The sequence below is a fragment of the Somniosus microcephalus genome, chromosome 13 (assembly GCF_052327205.1).
Source record: "Somniosus microcephalus isolate GS21.2 chromosome 13, FLI_Smic_1.0, whole genome shotgun sequence".
Lineage (NCBI taxonomy): Eukaryota > Metazoa > Chordata > Chondrichthyes > Squaliformes > Somniosidae > Somniosus > Somniosus microcephalus.
Window position 1 is genome coordinate 76,847,617 of NC_140999.1, and position 25,465 is coordinate 76,873,081.

At 46.6% G+C, this 25,465-nt stretch overlaps 1 protein-coding gene across 6 annotated transcripts in view; it reads right to left on the reverse strand.

Annotated features, from left to right (window-relative positions):
* LOC147108427 (scaffold attachment factor B2-like) overlaps positions 1–25,465 on the reverse strand; it is a 155,000-nt gene that overhangs the window by 104,932 nt on the left and 24,603 nt on the right. For all 6 annotated transcript variants that reach the window (XR_015080591.1, XM_086005053.1, XM_086005052.1 and 3 more), the window contains 3 exons: positions 5,456–5,599; positions 4,119–4,175; positions 2,426–2,453 (listed from right to left, as the gene is read on the reverse strand). Coding sequence is in view for 5 of the 6 variants with exons in the window: in XM_086005053.1 (XP_085861179.1) it covers positions 2,426–2,453; positions 4,119–4,175; positions 5,456–5,599 (229 nt within the window). In the remaining variant the exon portion in view is untranslated. The remainder of the gene's footprint in view (positions 1–2,425; positions 2,454–4,118; positions 4,176–5,455; positions 5,600–25,465) is intronic.

The window sequence follows — 25,465 nt, forward strand, 5'->3', positions numbered from 1 at the left end:
AATACGCGTATGAGACTCCCCTGATTGATCAAGCGCTAATTAGCGGATTTAGTGCATTTTTTAACGTTTTTTTTTTAAAGTAAAAACGCCTAGCACACCCTACTAATCATAACCTTTCTTTTGATATAACATATGTGTAGGTACGCTCTAAAACTTTTGAGTGATGCCCGGGCAGACAGACAGCACTATCCTTTTATATTAGCTAGAGTGCCCGGCGGTGCCGAGGCTTTTTCGAGGTCATGCTGTTGTTGGAAGAGAGAGAGAGCGACGGCGGGGGGGGGGGGGGGGGCGGGGGGAAGAAAGAGAGGGAGCGACGAGAAAGGCGGGGGGGAGAGAGGCGGGGGGGAGAGAGGCGGGGGGGAGAGAGGCGGGGGGGGAGAGAGGCGGGGGGGAGAGAGGCGGGGGGAGAGAAGCGGGGGGAGAGAAGCGGGGAGGCGGGGGGAGAGAAGCGGGGAGGCGGGGGGAGAGAAGCGGGGAGGCGGGGGGAGAGAAGCGGGGAGGCGGGGGGAGAGAAGCGGGGAGGCGGGGGGAGAGAAGCGGGGAGGCGGGGGGAGAGAAGCGGGGAGGCGGGGGGAGAGAAGCGGGGAGGCGGGGGGAGAGAAGCGGGGAGGCGGGGGGAGAGAAGCGGGGAGGCGGGGGGAGAGAAGCGGGGAGGCGGGGGGGAGACCATCGTTCGCAGCAAATTACCCAGCTTTCAGGAGAACAGCGACCACGACACCACACAACCCTGCCACAGCAACCTCTGCAAGACATGCCAGATCATCAACACAGATATCATCATCACACGTGAGGACACCACCCACCAGGTACATGGTACATACTCATGTGACTCGGCCAACGTTGTCTACCTCATACGTTGCAGGAAAGGATGCCCCGGAGCATGGTACATCGGCGAGGCCATGCAGACACTGCGACAACGGATGAACGGACACCGCGCAACAATCACCAGGCAGGAGTGTTCCCTCCCAGTCGGGGAACACTTCAGCAGTCAAGGACATTCAGCCTCCGATCTTCGGGTAAGCATTCTCCAAGGCGGCCTTCGAGACACACGACAACGCAAAATCGTCGAGCAGAAACTGATAGCCAAGTTCCGCACCCATGAGGACGGCCTCAACCGAGATCTTGGGTTCATGTCACGTTACATGTAACCCCACCTGACGCAGGGTCATCCAGACTCGAGTCGACATTGGCTTGTTCTCTCTACACAGATGCGGCCGGACCTGCTGTGATTTCCAGCACTAAAAAAATGTTTTTTGTCTGTTTTTTTGTTTTTCATAGAGATCCCAGCATCTGCAATATTTGGCCCCTTGTGACCCCACCCCATTGTTCTTTGATGTAATGTTTTCCTGACTGACCTGTTTGGACACCATTCACACCTTTGACTGCTGTGATTATCTCTCTGCCGAGGTGTGAAAAATGGCAGTTGGAAAGATTACCTGTAAACATCTGACATGATTCTCTGACTATATAAGCTGTGTCTTTATGCATTTCTCCACTTCACCTGAAGAAAGAGCAGCGCTCCGAAAGCTTGTGATTTCAAATAAAGCTGTTGGACTATAACCTGGTGTTGTGTGACTTCTTACATTTGTCCACCCCAGTCCAACTCCGGCATCTCCACACCATGTTTATATTTAGGCTGCTTACGGTTTTTGTAGATCCCCTCCCCCCTTTACTAGTTTAAAGCCTTTGCCACCTCCCTATTTACCCTTTCCACTCGGACATGGGTCCCATCCCGGTTCAGGTGGAGCCCTTCTCATCGGTACAGCTTCTTTGTGTCCTTGAACTGGTGCCAGCGTTCCATGAAAAGGAACCCCTCTTTCCCACACCAGCCCTTTAGCCACGTGTTAATTCTCCTGATCTGTCTGCTTCTATGCCAATTTGCACGTGGTTCTCTCTGTCCTCCCCCACAAAGAAGGTTGAGTATCGTATCTTCTACCAATTGGCAGCTTAAATAAGCAACAAAGCAGCCTAAACAACTGGGTCAAGGCAGTCAGGCAGCAACTCGGACAGCTAAATGAAACCCAATTCTAGATGAATTTGTCAGCTTGGCTAGGAAGTCACGGGTAGTTTACTTTACTGCAGTTTCAGACTCAAACAACTCAAAAATTCAACTTTTGAATTGATAAAACCAATACATCAACATTGCCAACTCTGTTGTTGAAAGCTGAAAAACGTTTTGGTGTTAAATTACCTGAAAACATCAGAATAGGTCAGCTATGCAATAAAAGCCTAGCAGCAGAACGATCCAAATTGACAGATCGCCTCAGTTTTCCATTCTTCCTGTAGCTGTGCTATTCTCCAAATGACCACTGCTACAAAATGCTGTCACGCTCACCAGTGACTGCGTTTTGAGAGGGAAAAAAGGGGGAAAATGGGAGCGAGGAAGTGTTTAGTCAGAAAGTTACAAGATGATCTTCAACAATACCTGTTTCTTCTAGTATCGCTTTAGTTTCCTAAAAGGGAGAGAAATACAGAGAAAGGCATTAGAAATAGTAGCGCTTTATATAGCACCCATTTATATTCTGACACCAAAAGCAGTTTCCCAGTTTAAAGCCAGCCATTGTGGATGAAACCATGCAGGGAAACATGAACAGATCTACATGGTTCATCACTTAACCCATGAACAAATGTGGGGTGATATGTTTCCACATCTTTAAAAACAACATGCTTCAGATGTGATCTTATCCTCAGTTTTTCTATTTTCGTTCAATTTTTATAAAATGATAAGTTTATGGGATTTAAAGACTTGCCACAAAAGAGCTGGTCTCCCGTTCAGGGGCAAGATCTTAACATTTCCAAGCTTGCAAGTGACTGACATACCATGGCTAAACCTCAGCTCCAAAAATCCTCTCCTCATTGAAAACAATGTGGGTTAGGGCTTTGCTGAGCAATGCAATGTCATGGACACAAAACATCATGGTAATGACTGCCCAATGAGGATAAAATGCAGACTATATTCAAACAGACACTTTGGAAGGCCATTGTAGGGCCTTGCCTTGCAATATTCTTTTAACTACAAAGAAATTCTTATATGCAATCTCAAGTAGAGTAAAAATGAATGCCTATACCTGAACTTGCACAACAGGAGTTCAAGTTTTCTCAACTAATTTCATCTAGGATTCTACAGTCATACTTTCACGCATGCAGTCTTCTCTAGATTCAAAGCACAGGTCCCAGAGGTGAACAGGCAATGTGTGAACCCACTGTGCCTCCCAGTTCCTCGGTAACATGTGGACCATTAAAAGTCAGGTATGAATCATAGCAGTCGGGCAAGTGTTTTGTTTACTCCCAAGTTGGGTCTATTTTAATAATAATTTGTCTTTATGCCAAAGGGACTGGATTACAAAGGGGAGGAAGTTCTGATTCAGTTGCAGAGCCATGGTCAGATTCTATTTGGAGTCAGTGTGTTCAGTTCTGGGCCCCATACCTCAGGAAGGATATACTGGCCTCGGAGGGTGTGCAGCACAGATTCACCAGAATGATACTGGGGCTTAAATTAAGAGGACAGGTTGCAGAAATGTCCCTCGAGTATACAAGATGGAACGGTGATCTGATCGACGTGTTTAAAATGGATTTGATAGGGTAGAGAAAGAGAAACTATTTCCTCTGATGGGGAAAATCTAGAACAAGGGGACATAATCTTAAAATTAGAGCTCGACTATTTAAGAGGGAAATCAGGAAAGACTTCTTCACAGAAAGGGTAGTGGAAATCTGGAATTCTCTGCCCCAAAAGGCTGTGGATGCTGAGGGTCAATTGGAGTTTTCAAGACTAAGATCGATAGATTTTTGTGAGGTAAGGGTATCAAGGGATATGGAGCAATGGCAGGTAATTGGAATTGAGGTACATGAATAGCCACGATCTAATTGAATGGTAGAGCAGGCTCAAGTGGCTGAATAGCTTACTCCTGTTCCTGTGTTCCTATGACTACATTTAAGATAATATTAGGGTGTCATTCCATCAGACAATTATGTTATAACCAACAATAAAGAAGGCAAGGAAAATATGTAAGAACATTTATACATTCAATCTGAAACATCTTTCCCACAATCAACCCTCAAATAATGTGTAGTTTCTACTGTGTGTTATGTAAAAATGATCTAATGAAGTTCTATCTTACTTCAGTAACTTGCATTGGCTCTCCCTCTGTTGCGTCTTCTGTTGTTCTTTTTGGCTCCTCAACCAGAAAATATTCACAACATTAGCCCAAACAACAATGGCCACATAGACTGTAAGATCAACTGAAGTTCAAATAACACACATTACAACTTAAGTCCCTGGCTTTCCCTCTCCCTCCCCTGATCCAAAGGTAGAATTAATGCCTAGTCTCACACCTGGAGACACTGGGGGAATTCTACCCCCCCCCCCAGGGCTGGTGGGGGGAGTTAACAGCCAACCAGACCCCAACCTGCCCACTACCAGTTTTAACGGAAGAGGGCCGGGAGTATGCAACCAACCCGCTCTCTAAAATATTTTAATTAAGCTGCGTGCCTCCATTTTGAGTCAATTTTTATTGTTAATACCTGCAGGGAAACCCGGAAGCTGAAGCGAGGGAAGAAGGGCTGGATCCATCAGCACTACTTGTGGGTCACGAGTAGGAGTGCTTCCCCCCGGCTCCCCCAGCTACCGTTTACCCCCGCAATGGGGCCTCAGCAATTGGCCAATCCCCTCCACGAGGTTCGACTCCCCGCACATGCTCGACTCCCCCCACCATCCCAGATGTTCAACTCCCCCACCATCCCAGATGTTCAACTCCCCCACCATCCCAGATGTTCAACTCCCCCACCATCCCAGATGTTCAACTCCCCCACCATCCCAGATGTTCAACTCCCCCACCATCCCAGATGTTCAACTCCCCCACCATCCCAGATGTTCAACTCCCCCACCATCCCAGATGTTCAACTCCCCCACCATCCCAGATGTTCAACTCCCCCACCATCCCAGATGTTCAACTCCCCCACCATCCCAGATGTTCAACTCCCCCACCATCCCAGATGTTCAACTCCCCCACCATCCCAGATGTTCAACTCCCCCACCATCCCAGATGTTCAACTCCCCCACCATCCCAGATGTTCAACTCCCCCACCATCCCAGATGTTCAACTCCCCCACCATCCCAGATGTTCAACTCCCCCACCATCCCAGATGTTCAACTCCCCCACCGTCCCAGATGTTCGACAGCCAAATCCCCCCCCCCACCACGGCCAATGTCTGACCCATCCCCACCTGACTTGCCTGCGATCCGCTCCTCGGCTGAATTCCAGCCAGGCAGCCAGCCAGCCTGTCCTGTCAAACTGGCTGACTGTCAGTCGGATAAACTGTTCAAAACATTTAAAACAGGTCCTGCCCAATTTGGGTTTCCCATCAGCAAATCCTTCCCCCTCCCCTCAAAGTTATTGTTGGGGCCAATGGCTCCACTAGAAATTGCACACATTACAGTCATTTATAACCTCCTTACTTTCTGAACTGAAGTCAAGTCTGGAATATGCTTGAGGCCCTTGTCCACATCACCTTCTGCACCTGCACGGTCAGCAATTCCTGTTTCTGAAATATTCGTTAATTCAGTATCCTGTACCTGGTCAACAAAAGCTTCAATGTCCTCCTGCAACGAAGGGAAAAAAATCAAGCTAAGAACTAGGGTTGCAAAGGGGTGGAAAGTTTCCGGTAAATTTCCGGAAATTTTCCATGGGAAGTTTAGCTTGGGAATTTTGCCCAAAAAAGCACATGCTAGCATAATATTGTTTTTTTTGTATTTCTTTCTTTTTTTCCCCCACAGGTCCTCTCTTAAAATTACTAACAGAGATGGAATCTTAATTATTAAGGAATTTCTTAATCAATATATGTTTATCTTCTTACTTGGCTTGTTTTAATAATTACTTGGCTTGTTTTAATAATTACAAGTTTTGTGTGTGACTGTGAACAAATGTGTCCTGATTGGGTGGATGAGCGATTAGCTCCCTCCATTTGTAATATTTGCATATCGAATTGTGATTGGCTTGCAGGCATCTGTAAGACTGCTATAGTTTTTTTAAGATCCAGGTTAGGGGTCCTGAGGGAAGTCATTTTGTTTTCTGCTGATGTTGTGATGATGCAGTAAGTAAATCAGACTTTATACCAAATAAACCAGTTACTTGTTGAACTCTGTTGTCCTTCAATTTAAAATATACAAAATAATACACTATTGGTGATGTAGCGTCGTGTGTGTACAGGTCATGCTTCCATCACATGGAGCATCAGCAAAAATGTACTCACCCTGTTGCAATCGTGCTGATCGACCGCAGTTCGACACAGAGATGAATGCCCTTTATTTCTCTGCATAGAACAATGCCACGTTTACCGTCGGATGTGTGGAAGCATTTTACCCCAGGCATTAAAGATGGAAAGACTGTGTACATGTGCAAACACTGTAGAAAGCCATATGTAAAGAATGCCACAAAGATGCAGCAGCATTTATCCAAATGCAACAACTTCACTCAAAGCTCACAGCAGTCAGCCCAGAGTTCCTCTGCTTCCATTCAAGAAGATGATGGTTCTCATTCAGCATCAGGCTCCTTATCATCAGCAACTCCTGGCCCACTTGGAAGGTTCTTTGATACAATGGATAACCATAGCCAGAAGAATGCAGATGAGTACCTTGCTCGAGCTGTATATGCAACAGGCTCACCCCTCATGCTCACAGCCAATGTGTACTGGAAGAGATTTTTCAATGTTATTCGCCCTGCATACTGTCCTCCCACCAGACATGCTTTGTCTACTTATTTGCTGGAGGCTGAGTATTAGAGTCCAAGGAAAGCTCAAAGAAACGATAGCGATGGCAGACTGTGTTGCAGTTATCTCAGATGGGTGGTCAAATGTACGAGGGGAGGGCATCATAAACTACATCGTCTCCACTCCTCTCCCAGTGTTCTTCAAGAGCACAGACACGAAGGACAACAGACACACAGGCACATACATTGCTGATGAGCTGAAAGCGGTCATCAACGATCTTGGATCACAAAAGGTCTTTGCAGTAGTTACTGACAATGCTGCGAATATGAAGGCTGCTTGGGCTCAAGTGGAGGAGGCCTACCCTCATATTACGTCTATTGGGTGCGCAGCTCATGGGCTTAACCTGCTCCTCAAGGACATCATGGGTTTGAGAACCATGGAAGCACTGTACAAGAGAGCCAAGCAAGTTGTTAAGTATGTCAGGGGAAAACAGGTAGTTGCAGCAACCTACAACTCCAAGCAAATGACACAGAACAAGAACACCACACTGAAGCTGCCCAACAACACTAGATGGGGTGGTGTTGTCATAATGTACAACAGCTTTCTGGAGGGTAAGGAGTCGCTGCAAGAAATGGCAATATCCCAGTCTGGGGATATGGAAACCACCATCAAGAAAATACTGCTGGATGATGTGTTTTGGGAGAGAGTGGTTAGCAGCCTTAAACTACTCTCACCAGTAGCATCTGCAATTGCTCAGATTGAAGGAGATGACGCTGTCTTGTCAGATGTTCTCAGGCTTTTTACTGATTTAAAAGAACAAATCAGCATTGCCCTACCCACATCCCTGCTGCTCAAAGCAGAGGAGAAGGCAATTGTTCAATTCATACAGACGCGTCAAGAATTTTGTGTCAAGCCGATTCATGCTGCAGCATACATGCTGGACCCAAAGCATGTTGGGAGACCAAAACTTTCTGGAGAACAGATCAACAGCGCTTACAGTGTGATTTCTACCCTCTCACACCATCTCAATCTGGATGTGGACAAAGTTCTGGGAAGTCTGGCAAAGTTCTCTGCCAAGCAAGGTCTTTGGAATGGGGATGGGATATGGGAATCATGCAAGCATATCAGTGCACGTACCTGGTGGAAGGGACTTTGTGCATCTGAGGCCCTGTCACCTATTGCATCGGTGATACTCCAAATCCCACCTTCATCAGCGGCCTCTGAACAAAACTGGTCACTTTTTGGGAATATGCATACAAAGGTGCGCAACAGGCTGACTAACAAGAGAGTGGAGAAACTGGTGGCTATCCGGGCGAACCTACAACTTATTGAGCCAGATACAGAAGTGTCCACCACACAGCTAGACACTGACACAGAGGAGGAAATGGACACGTCAGAGCCAGAGTCAGAGAATCAGGAGGAGCAATGAGGAGTAGAAGACTCAGAAGTAGAAGACTCAAAGGGACAAAATAAGGACAAATTACAGGCTAAATAAGCTGACGCTCTTTTTATTTTATTTTAGATGGGTCTTTTTTGTGGGGGTTCAATAAAGTTCAAAATTATAACCTAAATAAAGCTTTGAAAGCCTGTTTTTATTTGTATGGAACAGTATGTCTATTTTGACGACAAAGATAATATAAGGGTCAGAGACAAAAACCATCAGTGTGCAAAAAAAAAAATCAAAATTCCCATAAAAAGTTTCCTCTTTTAAAAATTCCCAGAATTTTGCAACCCTACTAAGAACTCATTGCACTGTTAAACAGTATATACAAGAATGGCATGTTGCAATCCCAAAACCCAGCAGCAATTGGTGGTGGGATGTAGGTTTCTACAAAATGCCCCACACGTCGTTACTGCCTTAGTCACATGGTTATGTGTGAGCATTACCAGGGAAGAGTAGGAGAAACAAACATAAAAGAAAGACCACTGCACCATGCTCTCAGACACCTATCAACAATAGGTTCAGAGCAACACCGCTGGTTCCTGAAAACACATAGTGCATCCCTTCCTCAGATAGAAATACACAGGAAGTCTCCCACTGACACAACTGGACTCTCATTACTATAACTATATAGGGTGGTCTTTTCTACTCCTGCACAATGCCACGAATCATCGACTCGTAACTGTACAAAATGTGTCAAGCTTTCTGTGCTACACACATTTTAGAGCTCAGTGTCCATGAGATCCATCTCCTGCTCTCTAAACCCCATTGACACTAAATTGCTGACCACCAAAGTCCTCTTCCTGGCCCCCATGCAATCTGACATCATAAATGGTTCCCTCTCCTCAGGAACTGTTCCCTTCCCTTTCAAAACTGCCATCGTCACTCCACTCCTCAATCCCTTTGTCCTTGCAAACCACCGGCAAATCTCCAACATCACTTTCCTCTCCAAAGCCCTGGAACATGTTGTCACCTCCAAAATCTGTGCCCATCTTTCCCACAACTCCATGTCTAAATCTCTCCAATCTGGTTTCTACCCCTGCTACAGCTCTGAAACAGTCCTGAAACAGTCCTAATCAAGGTCATAAATACAGGAAACTTTCTGATATCCGGCACTGACGGGACCGAGCTGGTGCCGTAACATCAAAGTGCCGGACATACCAGAGTTAATGTTTAAACATACGGAACTGAGAAGCTCCGTGTGAATCAACAAACCCTGTTGCTTAGCAACAGCTTCAAAACAGTCGGCTGCAGCTGCAAGCGTCTGTAGCTGAAGCTGTTGCTGTAGCTACAGACCTTGCAGTGCTTGACTGGGAAAAAAAAGCAACGAGAACTAAAAAAAAACATATAGAAAACGGCTCCTGATTTTTGCCGTTAGATCGAGTATTCCGGACATATAACCTCCGGATAAACCAAAGTTTCCTGTAACATTCTATGTGACCGTGGTGCATTAGCCCGTCACGACCATCTCGATTTCTTCGATAGTCAACTACACCATCCTCCTCCTCCAACCTCTCTCCACCATTGTACAGCTGCGTGGGACTGGCCTTGCCTGGTTCCACTCATACCTATCCAATCGTAGCCAGAAATGGCTTCTCTTTCCACCCCCACACCATTACCTCCGGAGTCCCCCAAGATTCTATCACTGGCCCCCACCTCTTCATCTATGTGCTGCTGCTCAGCAACATCATCCAAAGACATGGGGTAGACGCCCATACGTGCACTTACAACGCCCAAAACTACCTCTCTAAGCCTCTATTATCAGACTGCTAATCCAACATCCGGTCCTGGATGAGCCAATTTCCTCCAATTAAACAACAGGAAGACCAAACCCATTGCCTTCAGAACCCGCCACAAACTCTGTTCCCTCGCCACCGATTTCATCCCATTCCCTTGCCACTGTCAGGCTGAAACTGACTGTTTGCAACCTCGGCATCCTACTGGACCTTGAGCCGAGTTTCCGACCCCAAATCCTCTCCATCACTCCAAAACATCACCATTCTCCAACCGTCTTAGCCCATCTGCTGCTAAAGCTCTGATGCATGCCTTGGTCAACTCCAGACTCAACTATGTGAATGCTCTTCTGGCCAACCTCCTAACCAGCTGCCTCCATACCTCTGCTGCACCAAGTCACTCTTCACCCGTGTCTACTGGCCTACATTGGTTTCCAGTCCCTAAACGTCTCCATTTTAAATTGTCATCCTTGTATTTAAATCCTTTCATGGTCTTGTCGCTCCCCATCTCTAACCCCAATACCCTCCATGCCCAGAGAAGTCTCCGTTCCTCTGACTCTGGCTTCGAGTGCATTCCCCACTCCCCCTGGCTTCGAGTGCATTCCCCACTCCCTCTGGCTTCGAGTGCATTCCCCACTCCCTCTGGCTTCGAGTGCATTCCCCACTCCCTCTGGCTTCGAGTGCATTCCCCACTCCCTCTGGCTTCGAGTGCATTCCCCACTCCCTCTGGCTTCGAGTGCACTCCCCACTCCCTCTGGCTTCGAGTGCACTCCCTCACTCCTTCGCCCCACCACTGACGGCCGTGCCTTCAGCCACCTAGACCCAACACTCTGGAATTCCCTCCTTTAAGACCTTCCTTAAAACCCAGCTCTTTACCAAGCTCTTGGTCACCCATCCAATATCTCCTTCAGTTATGGACACAACCCATGGACAAGTTGTTACAGACTGGCAAATATAAACATCAATTGTGGAGAACTGCTGGATGTGAGGCAAGGTGATACTCCGATCGGACCAAATATCTTCCCCGGAGCAGACAGCAGTGGGAGAATAGGGTTGTCTCATGCGCCGCTAGGCACAGGAAACTAACCAATTTCCAATGAGCATTCACAATATATTTTTAAACATTCAACCTAAATTTCCATATTTCACTTCATCACAGTTGAATTTGCTTAGAAAATGGGTAGAAATCACTCCGGCATAATAACAACTTTGGAAGAACTCTAAAGGTCTGTGATTAATACCCAATGTTGTATCCCAGCTGGTCTTTGTCTGCCCCACATGAATCTTGATTTACCTGCAACTAGATCTTCTGTACAGTTCAAAAATATTTTCAAAAGAGCACCTGTCGGTGTCAGCTTAGCTCAGTGGAAGCAGCATCACCCCGGTCAAAAGGTCGTGGGTTCAAGCCCCACTCCAGGACTTTAGCACATAATCTGGGCTGACACTCCAGTGCAGTACTGATGGAGCGCTGCACTGTCAGAGGTACCATCTTTAGGATGCGATGTTAAACCGAGGCCTCGTCTGCCCTCTTGGATGTTAAAGATCCCCTGGCACTATTCAAAGAGGAGCAGGGAGTTTTCCTGGTGTTCTAACCAACACTTGCCCAACAACCAAAACAGATAACAACAGCTTGCATTTATATAGGACCTTTAATGTCGAAAAACATTGCAAGGCGTTTCACATAAGTGTAATCAGACAAAATAGACACCGAATCAAAGGAGATATTAGAAGGGGTGACTAAAAGCGGTAGATTTTCAGATGGGTCTTAACGGGGGAGAGAGAGAGAAGCGGCGAGGTTTAGCAAGAGAATTCCAGCGCTTAGGGCCTAGACGGCTGAAGCACAGCCGTCAATGGTGGGGCAAAAGGCCAGAGTTCTCGGAGGGTTGTAGAGCTGCAGGAAGTTACAGAGGTAGGGAGGGTCAAGGTCAGGAAGGGATTTAAAAACAAGGTGTACTTTGGGAGACCGAGAGCCAAAGTAGGTCAGCAAGGACGGGGGGATGGGTGAACAGGACCTGATGCGGGATAGGATATGGGCAGCAGTTTTGGATGAGCTAAAGTTTATGGAGACCAGCCAGGGGAACATTGGCATAGAGGTGACAAAGGCATGGCTGAGGGTTTCAGCAGAAGATGGGCAAAGGTGGGAGATGTTACAGAGGTAGAAGGTAGGTGGTCTTGTGATGGAGAGGATACGGGGTCATAAGCTCATGTCTGGGTCAAATAGATTGCTCAGGTTGTGAACAGTCTGGTTCAACCTGAGGCAGTGACCAGGGAGGAGGATGGAATCAGAGGTGAGGGTATGGAATTTGTGTCATTCATTCATTTGTTGGGTGCAAATTGGTTGCCATGTTTGCATGCATTAGAGCAATGGTGCATTCCAGAGTAATGCATTGGTTGTAAAATGCTTTGGGAAATCCTGATGATGTAATAAGTACAAGTTCTTTCCTTCTGGAAGAAAATGCACTTCTTTCAACTCTAGATTTTAGGCACATTACACAAAACTAAGGATGCAGATGTTGTTGCATAATGTAGCAGATAATACAATTTACTCCATCTTTCTCAAACGGTAAATGCTGTTCAATAAAATAACCGTCACTTATCCCTTTGCTCTTTATCAAAGGAGACACAGTCTGATCTCCAATTAAATAATGCAAGTTCACACTTTGTGACATGAGGAGAAAAATGGACAACAGCCAAACTGATCAGTTTGTCATTAAAATAAGTGACCTGTGACTGCAGAAAAAGTGCAGTTACAGGGGAAATCAGGAAAGTGCAACATAGTGTCCATTCGTGTTATTACAGGTAAAGGGTTGGTATACAGCGGAGTATTAGGTATAACCACCTATTATGTTATTTTGTTTCAACTTCTATAAAGCTCCCCATCTGTTATGAACTTTATTCCCCTTACGCTGGTGAAAATACATACAGGTTCTTAACTTTAAGGCCAAAACAAAAACACTTCTTTCTCCAACGTGATTTAAATGAATATTTTTTTATTCTGACCAGCTGTTAATACTCAGCCTCCCATCTTCAGCTGATGATATTTTTAAAAACACCGACATGTTTTAACTAAGTGCAAAGATACAACTATTGACAATTTTCAAAGATGCAGAAATTTAAACTTCATTTATTTGTATTTATTTCCTCTTTAAATGTTATTAGTGAAACTTAATGAAATTTCTAGCCACGAATGAAATTCCAAGTTCTTTTTATTTTTTATGTTTATATCCAATATTTCAGCATGCCTTGTTCTGTGCTAGTTGATTATGTGTGCAGGGGTTCTCAAAGAGAATGCTGCACCATATTTGCATCTAGATACATTATGTTTATCCTTGAGTTGATAACGCCTGTTATTCTTACTTCCACCACAGGATGGTGTTATAACCTTGAAAACCCAGTATTATAAGGCAGCCTGTTATTCTTACTCATTCTAGAAGTGGCACTGCAACTTCTCTGTTTATTACAATAATGTGGTAAACCACTGTTAACTCTGTACATGTCTGTGTGGTAAACCACTGTTAACTCTGTACAGGTCCAGGCATGTCTCCACCCCTGAGCCCAGGTATAAAGGTGACTCACCACCCTTCCCCCGGGAGCTCTTAGGATGGATCCACTAGCAGAGGCATGCTCCAGTTCTTAGTCAATAAAAGCCTACTTCGTATAAGTTCAACTCGTAGTCTTTGGTGTTATTGATAGTGCATCAATTTTATTGACTAAATTTTCGACATGGAGCAAATCTTGAAGCCGGAACGTTTAGACCTGGAGCCTCAAGCAGCAGATGCAACCAATAACTTTGAACACTGGCTGAGCTGTTTCGAAGCCTTCCTGGAGGCCTCCAGCACTACCGTCACTACAGATGACGCGAAACGGCTCGTCTTGAACTCACGGGTGAGCCACCGAGTCTACTCGATCATCCGAGACGCCACAACTTACGCGGCCGCCATCGCGACGCTAAAGGAACAATACGTGAGGCCTGTTAACGAGGTCTACGCCAGACACCTCCTGGCTACCCGAAAACAGCCCCCCAGGGAATCGGGCGCCGAATATTTACTGGCACTGAGAGTCCTCGGCCGGGCCTGTAATTGCAAAGCGGTGACGGCCAAGGAATGCACGGAAGACCTGATCCGAGACGCCTACGTAGCCGGCATCAGGTCCAACTATACTCGGCAGAGGCTGCTGGAACAGAGGGGGCTCGACCTGCAGAAGACGGTGGCCCTCGCTAACTCGTTAGACGTGGCCCTCCAGAACATGGACGCCTACCCCCCTGACCGGATGGCCACGTGGATGTCACAGGAGCAGCCATCTTGGGACCCGGTAAGGCCACAAGCCGCCAGCAGCCCAACTACAGCTGCAATGACCAGAGGCCAGAAATGCTACTTCTGCGGCCAGGCCAAGCACCCCAGACAGCAATGCCCAGCAAAGGACGCGACCTGCTCCAAATGCGGCAAGAAAGGCCACTACGCGAGAGTGTGCAGGGCGAAATCGACCCCCAATTCCAGCAGCGCCGCATGTGAACCGTGCAGGCCGCCATTTTGGACCCCACCAACCACGTGTGAGCCGTGCGGGCCACCATTTTGGGCACCACCAGCCGCGGGGGAGCCGCCATCTTGGACACCATTTCGGGACCAGGCCCCCGGCGCGGGCGAATACTACAGCGACCCACCGACCTCGACGATGGCCTCCATCACCCTGGACCAATCTAGGCCCCATCAACTAGCCAGGTCCATGATGAACGTAAAGGTAAATGGCCATGCCACAAATTGCCTTTTCGACTGCGGAAGCACGGAGAGCTTCATCCACCCCGACACAGTGCGACGCTACTCCCTATCGGTCATGCACACACGCCACCAGGTCTTTATGGCCTCAAAGTCCCATACGGCGGACGGCGGCGGCTACTGTGTAGCGACTCTGACAGTGAACGGCGTGGAGTACAGAGATTTTTAATTCCTCGTCCTGCCACAGCTCTGCGCTCCCGTACTGCTAGGATTAGACTTCCAGTGCCATCTGGAGAGCGTCACAATGGCATATGGCGGGCCCCTGCCCCCACTTACAGTCTGCAGCCAGCAGAATTTAAACACGGCGCCGCGCAAAGTATGCAGTCTGTCCACCCTGAAGGTCAAACCCCCCCCCCGTTGTTCACTAACCTCGCCAAAGACTGCAAGCCAATTGCTACTAAAAGCAGGCGGTACAGTGCCGGGGATAGGAGCTTTATTAAATCAGAAGTAGAAAGACTCCTGAGGGAAGGGATTATCGAGGGCAGCACCAGCCCATGGCGAGCCCAAGTGGTGGTAGTGGAGACCGGCGAAAAACAGCGCCTGGTTATTGATTACAGCCAGACGATCAATCGATACACGCAATTAGACGCATACCCACTTCCCCGCATATCTGACATGGTCAACCAGATAGCACAATACCGGGTATTCTCGACGATTGATCTGAAGTCGGCATACCACCAGCTCCCCATCAGGCCTGAGGACCGCCAGTACACGGCCTTCGAGGCTGACGGTCGCCTCTACCACTTCCTCCGAGTCCCCTTTGGCGTCACCAACAGGGTCTCGGTCTTCCAAAGGGATATGGGCCGGATGGTTGACCAGAACGCGCTGCAGGCCACCTTCCCCTATCTAGACAACGTCACCATCTGCGGCCATGACCGGCAGGACCACGACGCCAACCTAGAAAAATTCCTCTGTACGGCCCAACGGCTGAATCTGACATACAACAGAGAAAAATGTATGTTCCGCACCATGCGCCTCGCTATTCTTGGCTGCGTGGTGGAAAACGGAGTCATCGGCCCCGACCCCGACCGAATGCGCCCCCTCCTGGAACTACCCCTCCCCCACTGCCTAAAAGCCCTGAAGAGATGCCTAGGGTTCTTCTCTTACTACGCCCAGTGGGTGCCCAACTATGCGGACAAAGCCCGGCCCCTCATCAAGTCAACCTCCTTCCCCCTGACGGCAGAGGCCCATGCGGCCTTCACCCTCATAAAAGAGGACACTGCGAAGGCCACAATGCACGCAGTGGATGAGTCCATCCCTTTCCAAGTGGAGAGCGATGCATCCGACTTCACCCTAGCCGCAACCCTTAACCAGGCGGGGAGACCCGTGGCCTTCTTTTCACGGACCCTCCAGGGCCCCGAAATTCGACACTCCTCAGTCGAAAAGGAGGCCCAGGCGATAGTGGAGGCCGTACGGCACTGGAGGCATTACCTGGCCGGTAAACGTTTCACCCTGCTCACTGACCAACGGTCAGTAGCATTTATGTTTAACAACAGACAAAGGGGGAAAATCAAAAATGATAAGATATTGCGGTGGAGGATCGAGTTATCCACCTACAACTACGATATCTTATACCGGCCCGGGAAACTTAATGAGCCCCCAGACGCCCTATCCCGTGGGACATGTGCCAACGCACAAGTCGATAGGCTACGGACCCTCCACAATGATCTCTGCCACCCGGGGGTCACCAGGTTCTTCCATTTTATTAAAGCTCGCAACCTGCATTACTCCATCGAGGAGGTCAGGACCATGACCAGGAACTGCCAGGTCTGCGCCGAATGCAAACCGCATTTTTATAGGCCAGACAGGGCACACCTGATTAAAGCCACCCGCCCCTTCGAACGTCTCAGCGTCGATTTCAAGGGGCCCCTTCCCTCCTCTGACCACAACACATACTTCCTCAATATTACTGACGAGTACTCCCGTTTCCCCTTCGCCATCCCCTGCCCGGACATGACCAGCGCCACAGTCATCAGGTGCCTCAACAACCTGTTCGCCATATTTGGCTTCCCCAATTACATCCACAGCGACAGGGGCTCGTCGTTCATAAGCGACGAGCTGCGCCAGTACCTGCTCGAGAAGGGCACAGCCACAAGCAGGACTACCAGCTACAACCCCCGGGGTAACGGACAGGTAGAGAGGGAGAACGCAACGGTGTGGAAGACCGCCATGCTCGCCCTAAAATCCAAGGGCCTCCCAATCTCCCGCTGGCAAGATGTCCTCCCCGATGCGCTCCACTCCATACGATCACTGCTCTGTACTGCCACAAACGCCACCCCTCACGAGAAGATGTTCGTCTTCCCCAGGAAATCCACCTCGGGGACATCACTACCGCCATGGCTGACGTCTCCGGGACCCGTCCTGTTCAGGAAACACGTGAGGAGCCATAAGACGGACCCCCTGGTCGAAAAGGTTCACCTCCTCCACGCCAACCCACAGTACGCCTACGTGGCGTATCCTGACGGGCGGGGGGACACAGTCTCAATTCGAGACCTCGCACCCTCAGGTACCACCCGAAACACCATCGATCACCATCCACTACCTCCACCCACCACCACTACCCACGACGCACCACCGGGGTGTCTACCACGAACTGACGACATGCCGGTGCCATCCCTACCCCGAGAGGACGACACGCCAGTGCTCCGTCCCACGCGAGAAGCGGCCGCGGGCAAAGAACCGCCGCAACCGGCACCACGAAGATCATTACGGCAGACAAGACCCCCGGAGAGACTTTCGTATACGAACTTTTGAAACACTTCATCCCGCCGGACTCTTTTTTTAAACGAGGGGTGAATGTGGTAAACCACTGTTAACTCTGTACATGTCTGTGTGGTAAACCACTGTTAACTCTGTACATGTCTCCGCCCCTGGCTCCACCCCTAAGCCCAGGTATAAAGGTGACTCACCACCCTTCCCCCGGGAGCTCTTAGGATGGATCCACTAGCAGAGGCATGCTCCAGTTCTTAGTCAATAAAAGCCTACTTCGTATAAGTTCAACTCGTAGTCTTTGGTGTTATTGATAGTGCATCAAATAAATAAAGCATTTTCTCCATCTAACTGAACAAGGCCACAGGAGAGTCACCAGTAAGGTGTTAAAAGTCTTGCATCACTTCTTGTTTGTCTCACAGACTTCTTGTAACGACAGGCTTTGTTGATTGGCTCAATCTAAAACAACAGCAAATCAGAACTGAAGAGGTAGGATATAAATAAGTCAAAGGCAAGTAAGGGGCTAGAAAACTATTAAACTGTTAATCCCCGAAACCCTGGTGAAAACTACAAGGTAATCATGAGATAATTAAAAACAGAATGATTTATTTGGTAGAGTAAAATACCCCTCCTATAAAAGCAAAATACTGCAGATGCTGGAAATCTGAAATAAAAACAGAAAATGCAAGAAATACTCAGCAGGTCAGACAGCATCTGTGGAGAGAGAAACAGAGTTAACATTTCAGGTCAATGACCTTTCATCAGAACTGGAAAAAGTTAGAGATATAACAGATTTTAAGCAAGTGCAGGGGCAGGGAAAGGGGGGGGGGAAGGGAGGAAAGAACAAAAGAGATTTGTGATAGGCAGGAGATATTAAATGACAAACAGGATGATGGTGCGAGGCAAAAGCAGATTGTAATGCGACAAGTAAAGAAACAAAAAGATGGGTCTGGAAGAGGAGTAAATCATTAACAGCTGTCATCCAAAAAAATGGGGGCAGAGGTTATGATCTGAAATTGTTGAACTCAATGTTGAGTCCGGAAGGCTGTAAAGTACCTAATCGAAAAATGAGGTGCTGTTCCTCGAGCTTGTGTTTAGTTTCATTGGAACAGTGGAATCCAATTCTTATTTAAAGCATCTCACTACAGGTATTTATGGCCCGGCAAGACAAACAGCAATGCACCTAATGGGGCACTAATGCCACTTCCCGAACAATTACAAATTTGTTCAATGTAAGTACTTCACATGTGCCAGTCTGAGGTATTGGTCACCAAATAACAGCATCCATACAACAGAGATCGGTGGGATTGAAATCGAAGGAATTTGCTTTATGAATCAAATGTACAAAGTCAGACAGGAAAGATCAGAAGTCGAGTCACAGTGAAGCAAAAGGAGGAAGAGAGCGATAGAGAGTGTTAGTTTGTCACAGAAGTTGAGAGAAGTACAAGAACTCCATTAGCCAGAGATAGGCAGGTAAGTCAGTAAACCACATGCATTTAAGAGTTACGTTCCTGATAACAAAGGCTACCAAGTGAGAACCAACGCGGAAGGAAGGACGATTATAATGACAGATTCATCACACCAACATACTGATAACAAGCCCAAGCTTGGGAGGGGGAGGAGAGCCAACCATCTGTACCACACTGACTCAAAGAACAAGGTCACATAAGCTCCTGAAATCTTTGCTAAATGTCAAGTCAATTTTATTTGCCATATGTTGTGAGCTTATCAGCAATAAACTGAACAAACCAGACTCTTGACAGATCTAGGAAGAGTTCATGGAGTGCATTAAGGACGGGTTCCTTGAGCAGTATGTTACTGAACCAACCAGGGGGCAGGCAATCTTAGATCTGGTCCTGTGTAATGAGACAGGATTAATAAAAAATGTCCTAGTAAAGGATCCCCTTGGAATGAGTGACCATAACATGGTTGAATTCCAAATTCAGTTGGAGGGTGAGAGAGTTGGATCTCAAACCAGCGTACTAAGCTTAAATAAAGGAGACTATGAAGGTATGAGAGCAGAGTTGACTAAAGTGGACTGGGAAAATAGATTAAGGTGTAAGACAGTACATGAGCAGTGGTGTTAATTCAAGGAGATATTTCACAACTTTCAAGAAAAATATATTCCACTGAGGAAAATGGGGCATAAAAGAAAAGACAGCCACCCATGGCTAAGTAAAGTAATAAAGGATAGTATCCGACTGAAAACAAGGGCATATAAAGTAGCCAAATCTAGTGGGAGGATAGAAGATTGGGAAGCATTTAAAAGCCAGCAAAGAATAACTAAAAGATTAATTAAGAAAGGGAAGATAGATTATGAAAGTAAACTAGCAAAAAATATAAAAACAGATAGCAAGAGTTTCTACAGTTATATAAAAAGAAAAAGGGCGGCTAAAGTGAATGTTGGTCCCTTAGAGGACGAGACCGGGAAATTAGCAGTGGGGACCATGGAGATGGCAAAAACGCTGAACAAATATTTTGTATCAGTCTTTACAGTAGAGGACACTAAAAATATCCCAACACTGGACAAACGGGGGCTATGGGGGGGGGGGGGGGGGGAGGAGCTAATCACGATTAAAATCACTGAGGAGATGGGACTTAAGGCGGATAAATCCCCTGGACCTGATGGCTTACATCCTAGGGTCTTGAGAGAAGTAGCAGTAGGGATTGCAGATGCATTGGTGGTAATTTTCCAAAACTCCCTGGATTCAGGAAAGGTCCCAGCAGATTGGAAAACTGCTAGTGTAACACCCTTATTTAAAAAGGGAAGTAGACAAAAGGCTGGAAACTATAGACCAGTTAGCCTAACATCTGTTGTAAAATGTTGGAGTCCATTATTAAGGAAGCAGTAACAGGACATTTGGATAAGCATAATTTAATCGGACAGAGTCAGCATGGTTTTATGAAGGGGAAGTCATGTCTGACAAATTTGCTCGAATTCTTTGAGGACATAACAAACAGGGTGGATAAAGGGGAACCAGTGGATGTGGCGTATTTGGACTTCCAAAAGGCATTTGACAAGGTGCCACACAAAAGATTACTGCACAAGATTTAAAAAATCACGGGATTGGGGGTACAGGAAACTTTTTTTTATCCGGCACGGACGGGACCGACGTGGTGCCGGTTCATCAAAAATTCCGGATAACCGAAAGCTATCGTAAAAGATATGGAGCCGAGAGCTCCATATAAAGCAACAAACCCTGTTGGCTTCAGAACAGTGGCCACAAGTTGCAAGTGGCTCTGTAGCTTAGCAACAGCTGCAGCCACACCCTTGCACAGCAACAAATGGAGGAAGGCAAGTAATAAAAGTTACCTGAACCTACTCCTGAATTTTGCCGGTTAACCGAGATTTCCGGTTATTTAGGTGCCGGTAAATCGAAAGTTTCCTGTAATATACTGGCATGGGTGGAAGACTGGCTATCTAACAGAAAACAGAGAGTTGGGATAAATGGTTCATTCTCGGGTTGGCAATCAGTAACTAGTGGTGTTCCGCAGGGGTCAGTGCTGGGACCCCAACTCTTTACAATCTATATTAACGATTTGGAGGAGGGGACCAAGTGCAACATATCCAAGTTTGCCGACGGTACAAAAATGGGAGGGAAAGCAGTGAGTGAGGAGGACATAAAAAACCTGCAAAAGGACATAGACAGGCTAAGTGAGTGGGCAGAAATTTGGCAGATGGAATATAATGTTGGAAAGTGTGAGGTTATGCACTTTGGCAGAAAAAAATCAAAGAGCAAGTTATTATCTAAATGGAGAGAAACTGCAAAGTGCTACAGTACAAAGGGATCTGGGGGTCCTGGTGCATGAAACACAGAAGGTTAGTATACAGGTACAGCAGGTGATCAGGAAGGCCAATGGAATCTTGGCTTTTATTGCAAGGGGGATGGAGTATAAAAGCAGGGAAGTCTTGCTTCAGTTATACAGGGTACTGGTGAGGCCACACCTGGAATACTGCGTACAGTTTTGGTTTCCATATTTAAGAAAAGATATACTTGCTCTTGAGGCAATTCAGAGAAGGTTCACTCGATTGATTCTGGAGATGAGGGGGTTGACTTATGAGGAAAGGTTGAGTAGGTTGGGCCTCTACTCATTGGAATTCAGAAGAATGAGAGGCGATCTTATCGAAACATATAAGATTGTGAGGGGGCTTGATCGGGTGGATGCGGGGAGGATGTTTCCACTGATGGGTGAGACTAGAACTAGGGGGCATAATCTTAGAATAAGGGGCTGCCCTTTCAAAACTGAGACGAGGAGAAACTTCTTCACTCAGAGGGTAGTAAATCTATGGAATTTACTACCTCAGAGAGCTGTGGAAGCTGCGACATGAAATAAATTTAAAAAGTAGACAGTTTCCTAGCTGATAAGGGAATTAGGGGTTACGGGGAGCGGGCAGGGAAGTGGACGTGAGTCTAGGTTCGGATCAGCCATGATCCTATTGAATGGCGGAGCAGGCCCGAGGGGCCGTATGGCCTACTCCTGCTCCTACTTCTTATGTTCTTATGATAGACTCGTTATTCGAGGCTGTTAGCTCGTCAGTTAGACTAAGTCTTGTCTAAACTAACCTTGCTGACTTTACATCAATCTTCTAGATTAAGCATAATATCAACTTCTAATAAGTAGAGCCTGTCGATGCTGAGTTACAGTGATATACAGTACTTGAACTGCTTTTGTAACCTTATATTAATTCTGTTGCTTAATAATATCTACCTCAGTACCTTGTGTACTATTACTATTTAACATTAAGATGCTACTAATTGTAATTTCCTAAGTGTGTTAATAAAGAAATGTTCGTTCATGATTTCATGGTGTGACTGCCTCTGATGACTTTGGCAAGGAAAGGTTTGTTCATTCACTCAGTATCCTACATGTATCCCCCTGGTGGTTGGTAGTATAAATGTTAACATAATCTGGACCAGATGATGTGAGCCAATTCAGCGAGCCAAATTCAGGCATCTGCATTATTTCCCTAAATAAGTTATGGTGAATTTCCAGACTCTACTTTGTCAAGGAGTTAAGGTAAAGGGTTAGATTAATCTGATGCCCTCTCAGGCGGATATAAAAGATCCCATGGCACTCTTTGAAGTGCAGGGTATCCTGCCCAACATTTATCCCTCAACCAACTACACAAAAACAGACGAACTGGTCATTTATCTCTATTGCTTGTGGGACCCAGTTGCGCACAAATTGGTTAATGCATTTACAGACAGAACAGTGACTGCACTGCAAATGTAATACATTGACTGTAAAGCACTTGGGGACGTCCTGAGGACATAAAAGGCTCTATATAATTGCAAATTCCTTCTTTTTTTGATTAATATTCCTTACAGGGTTTATTAGTTTACTAATCCCAGTGATCTTACAGTAGGGAACGTACAAATCAAAAGTACGCGCAGAGGGAGAGAAAGAGCACTGGGGGGAAACTCAAGCAAGCAACAGAACGAGCAAGGAAGATAGCAGAGAGAATAGGGGCGAGACAAGGCGCACACAGTGCACAGGAGTGGAACAAGCAGCGCATGATTGTAGGGGAGACATACAAAGAGAAAGTGCACAAGAGATACACAGTTCCAAACATAATTAGTAGAAGATAGTGAGAAACTGTGAGCAGTATGCAGGAGACAGAATCAAGGGCAGACTTACACAAAGGGAGGGGGGAAGAGAGTCCATGACACAAGCTGCTTCTCTCGATTCAAAATCACTTGACTCAAATTAGCTAACAATCAAATTATTTTAGCACTAAATTCTTGTGTCATTTATGTTGCTTAGTTCAAATTGCTGCATAATTCAATTATTTAGTGTAAAAAGTTACTGAATTATCTGGAGCAGACTGTAACCTTATTTCAATCAGAAGCATCTTTTAAAATTTCTGTCTCTCAATGAAGTAGGTTTCTAGCCAGTTACTGTACCAGGTCTGATTGCACCTGAGAAAAATGTCCCAAGCTGCTTCATTGTTAAAAGGCGCTATATAAATGTTGAGGTAGTTATGGGGTTGACAAGCACTCATTTCACCTGCAGTTTAAAATTAGAGTTAGTATTATATCAATGGTAAGCGGAGCACTTGGCGACTGTACGAATAGCTGTTATGATAAGCAGCCGGAAGCTTCCTTTGCTTTTAGGCAGGCTGCAAAGGCAGAACACCGGCACTATAAAACATATGTCTCCATCACATGGAAAGTGGGGTTGGAGTTCAGGGCTAACACCAAGGGGTTGATTTTCAGTGTGCCGTGAGGCGGGCTTTTAGGCGGGCGGGGGGCTAAAATCCCAAATTCGGGGGTCCCGACACCATCCCACCCAAAACCCGCCTCCATGTAAGTTTCAAAGGAGGCAGGTACCCGCCCCGCACTGGGACCCGCCGACCCGAGGCGGGAAGGGATTAGTGCCAACTAACTGCCTGTTAACAGGCAGTTTTTAGCCTAATCCATATTTTGAAGGTTGTCGTGTGGGATTCCCGATGGCTCCAAACCACGCCAAGTTAGAGGAGTCGGGCCATCGGGTTGAAGGACTTGGAGGGGTCGAGATGTCGGTGTTCAGGTGAGTAATGGGTGCATGAGTGCAAAGGTAAGTGTGTTTGGTGTGTCTAAAGAAGTTTAAATTACCTGTACTTACCTTTACAGCCTTCCTTCCTCTAGGCTTCAGGAGTCCATCATTCAGCCGGCACAGAAAGCAGAATGGCTGCGATGTCAAAAGTGACAGCCTTCAGCTTTCAGTGCCGGTGAGATTTCTAACTGAGTCTGCGTAGAAGGACTCAGGTTAGAAGTAAGACTGTCAGTGTTTGACAGCTTCAAGCAGCTGTGAAACACGATATTTCATCTGTCAACACGTCTTGACAGGTGAAATTTCAATCTGTGACGTCACCTGTTGCCGGGTGGCCCTTAATTGGCCTGCTGAGCCCGCTGGGCGGGCTCAACAAGGTCGACCAAGTTAAAAGCGCGTGGACTGGCCGCGTCTCGATGGAGGCGGGACTACAACCCGAAAGTTGTAGTCCCGCATCCTTCCCGACTTCTGAATGAAAATCCAGCCCCAAGTCTTGCCATCAATCAGAAAACTTCCCGGAACTAACCTCGGATAAAGTTCAAGGTTTATGTTGTTTTAAAGTTGCTAATCAGAACAAATTCAGTTAGCTCAGGCTCAAAGTAAAGGTGCAGACCTCTCTGACAAACGTTTTCCAGGGATTAATAACAACAAGCAGTTTACACAGAACTGTTTAATTTTTTATAGATTGCTTATATTGTACATGTTACTTGTAAATTTTCATGGTGGGGGGATTCAACAGGATGTCTCAAACCAACAATGCATTTTGGGAGTAATTTGACTGGTTTAGGGTCTCCTTTGATTTATTGGTCGGCATTATCGACTGCCTATATACGGTTATTTAGTCTTCAAAATTGGTAGTTTTTATTTTTGTTTGCTATTTAGTGTAATCAACCTGTTCAATTGTGATTAGTTATTGGTTTATGAAAATGAAATTTGAGAAAAATGGGATGGCCGAAGAGTGATGGACAAACACAAAGTCTGTGCATGCACGCTGATTTTATCTTACTAGATCTCCCATGCTGTTGCTCAGTGAGTCAAGGGATAGAATCATAGAATAGTACAGCACAGAAGGAGGCCATTCAGCCCATCCCATCTGCTCTTTTGAAGAGCAATCCAGTGTGTCCCACTCTCCCCGCTCTTTCCCCATATCCCTGCAATTTTTTCTCCAAGTATTTATCCAATTCCCTTTTGAAGGCTACTATTGAATCTGCCTCCACCACCCTATCAGGCAGTGCATTCCAAATCCGAACCACTTGTTGCATAAAAAAATGTTTCATGTCGCCTCTGGTTCTTTTGCCAATCACCTTAAACCTGTGCCCTCTGGTTATCAACCCTTCAGCCATTGGGAACAGTTTCTCTTTATTTACTCTATCTAAACCCTTCATGATTTTAAACATCTCTATCAAATCTCCTCTTAGCCTTCTCTGCTCTAAGGAGAATAGCCCCAGCTTCTCAGTCTATCCATGTAACTGAAGTCCCTTATCCCTGGAACCATTCTAGTAAATCTCTTTCGTACCCTCTCCAAAGCCTTCACGTCCTTCCTAAAGTGTGGTGCCCAGAATTGGACACAA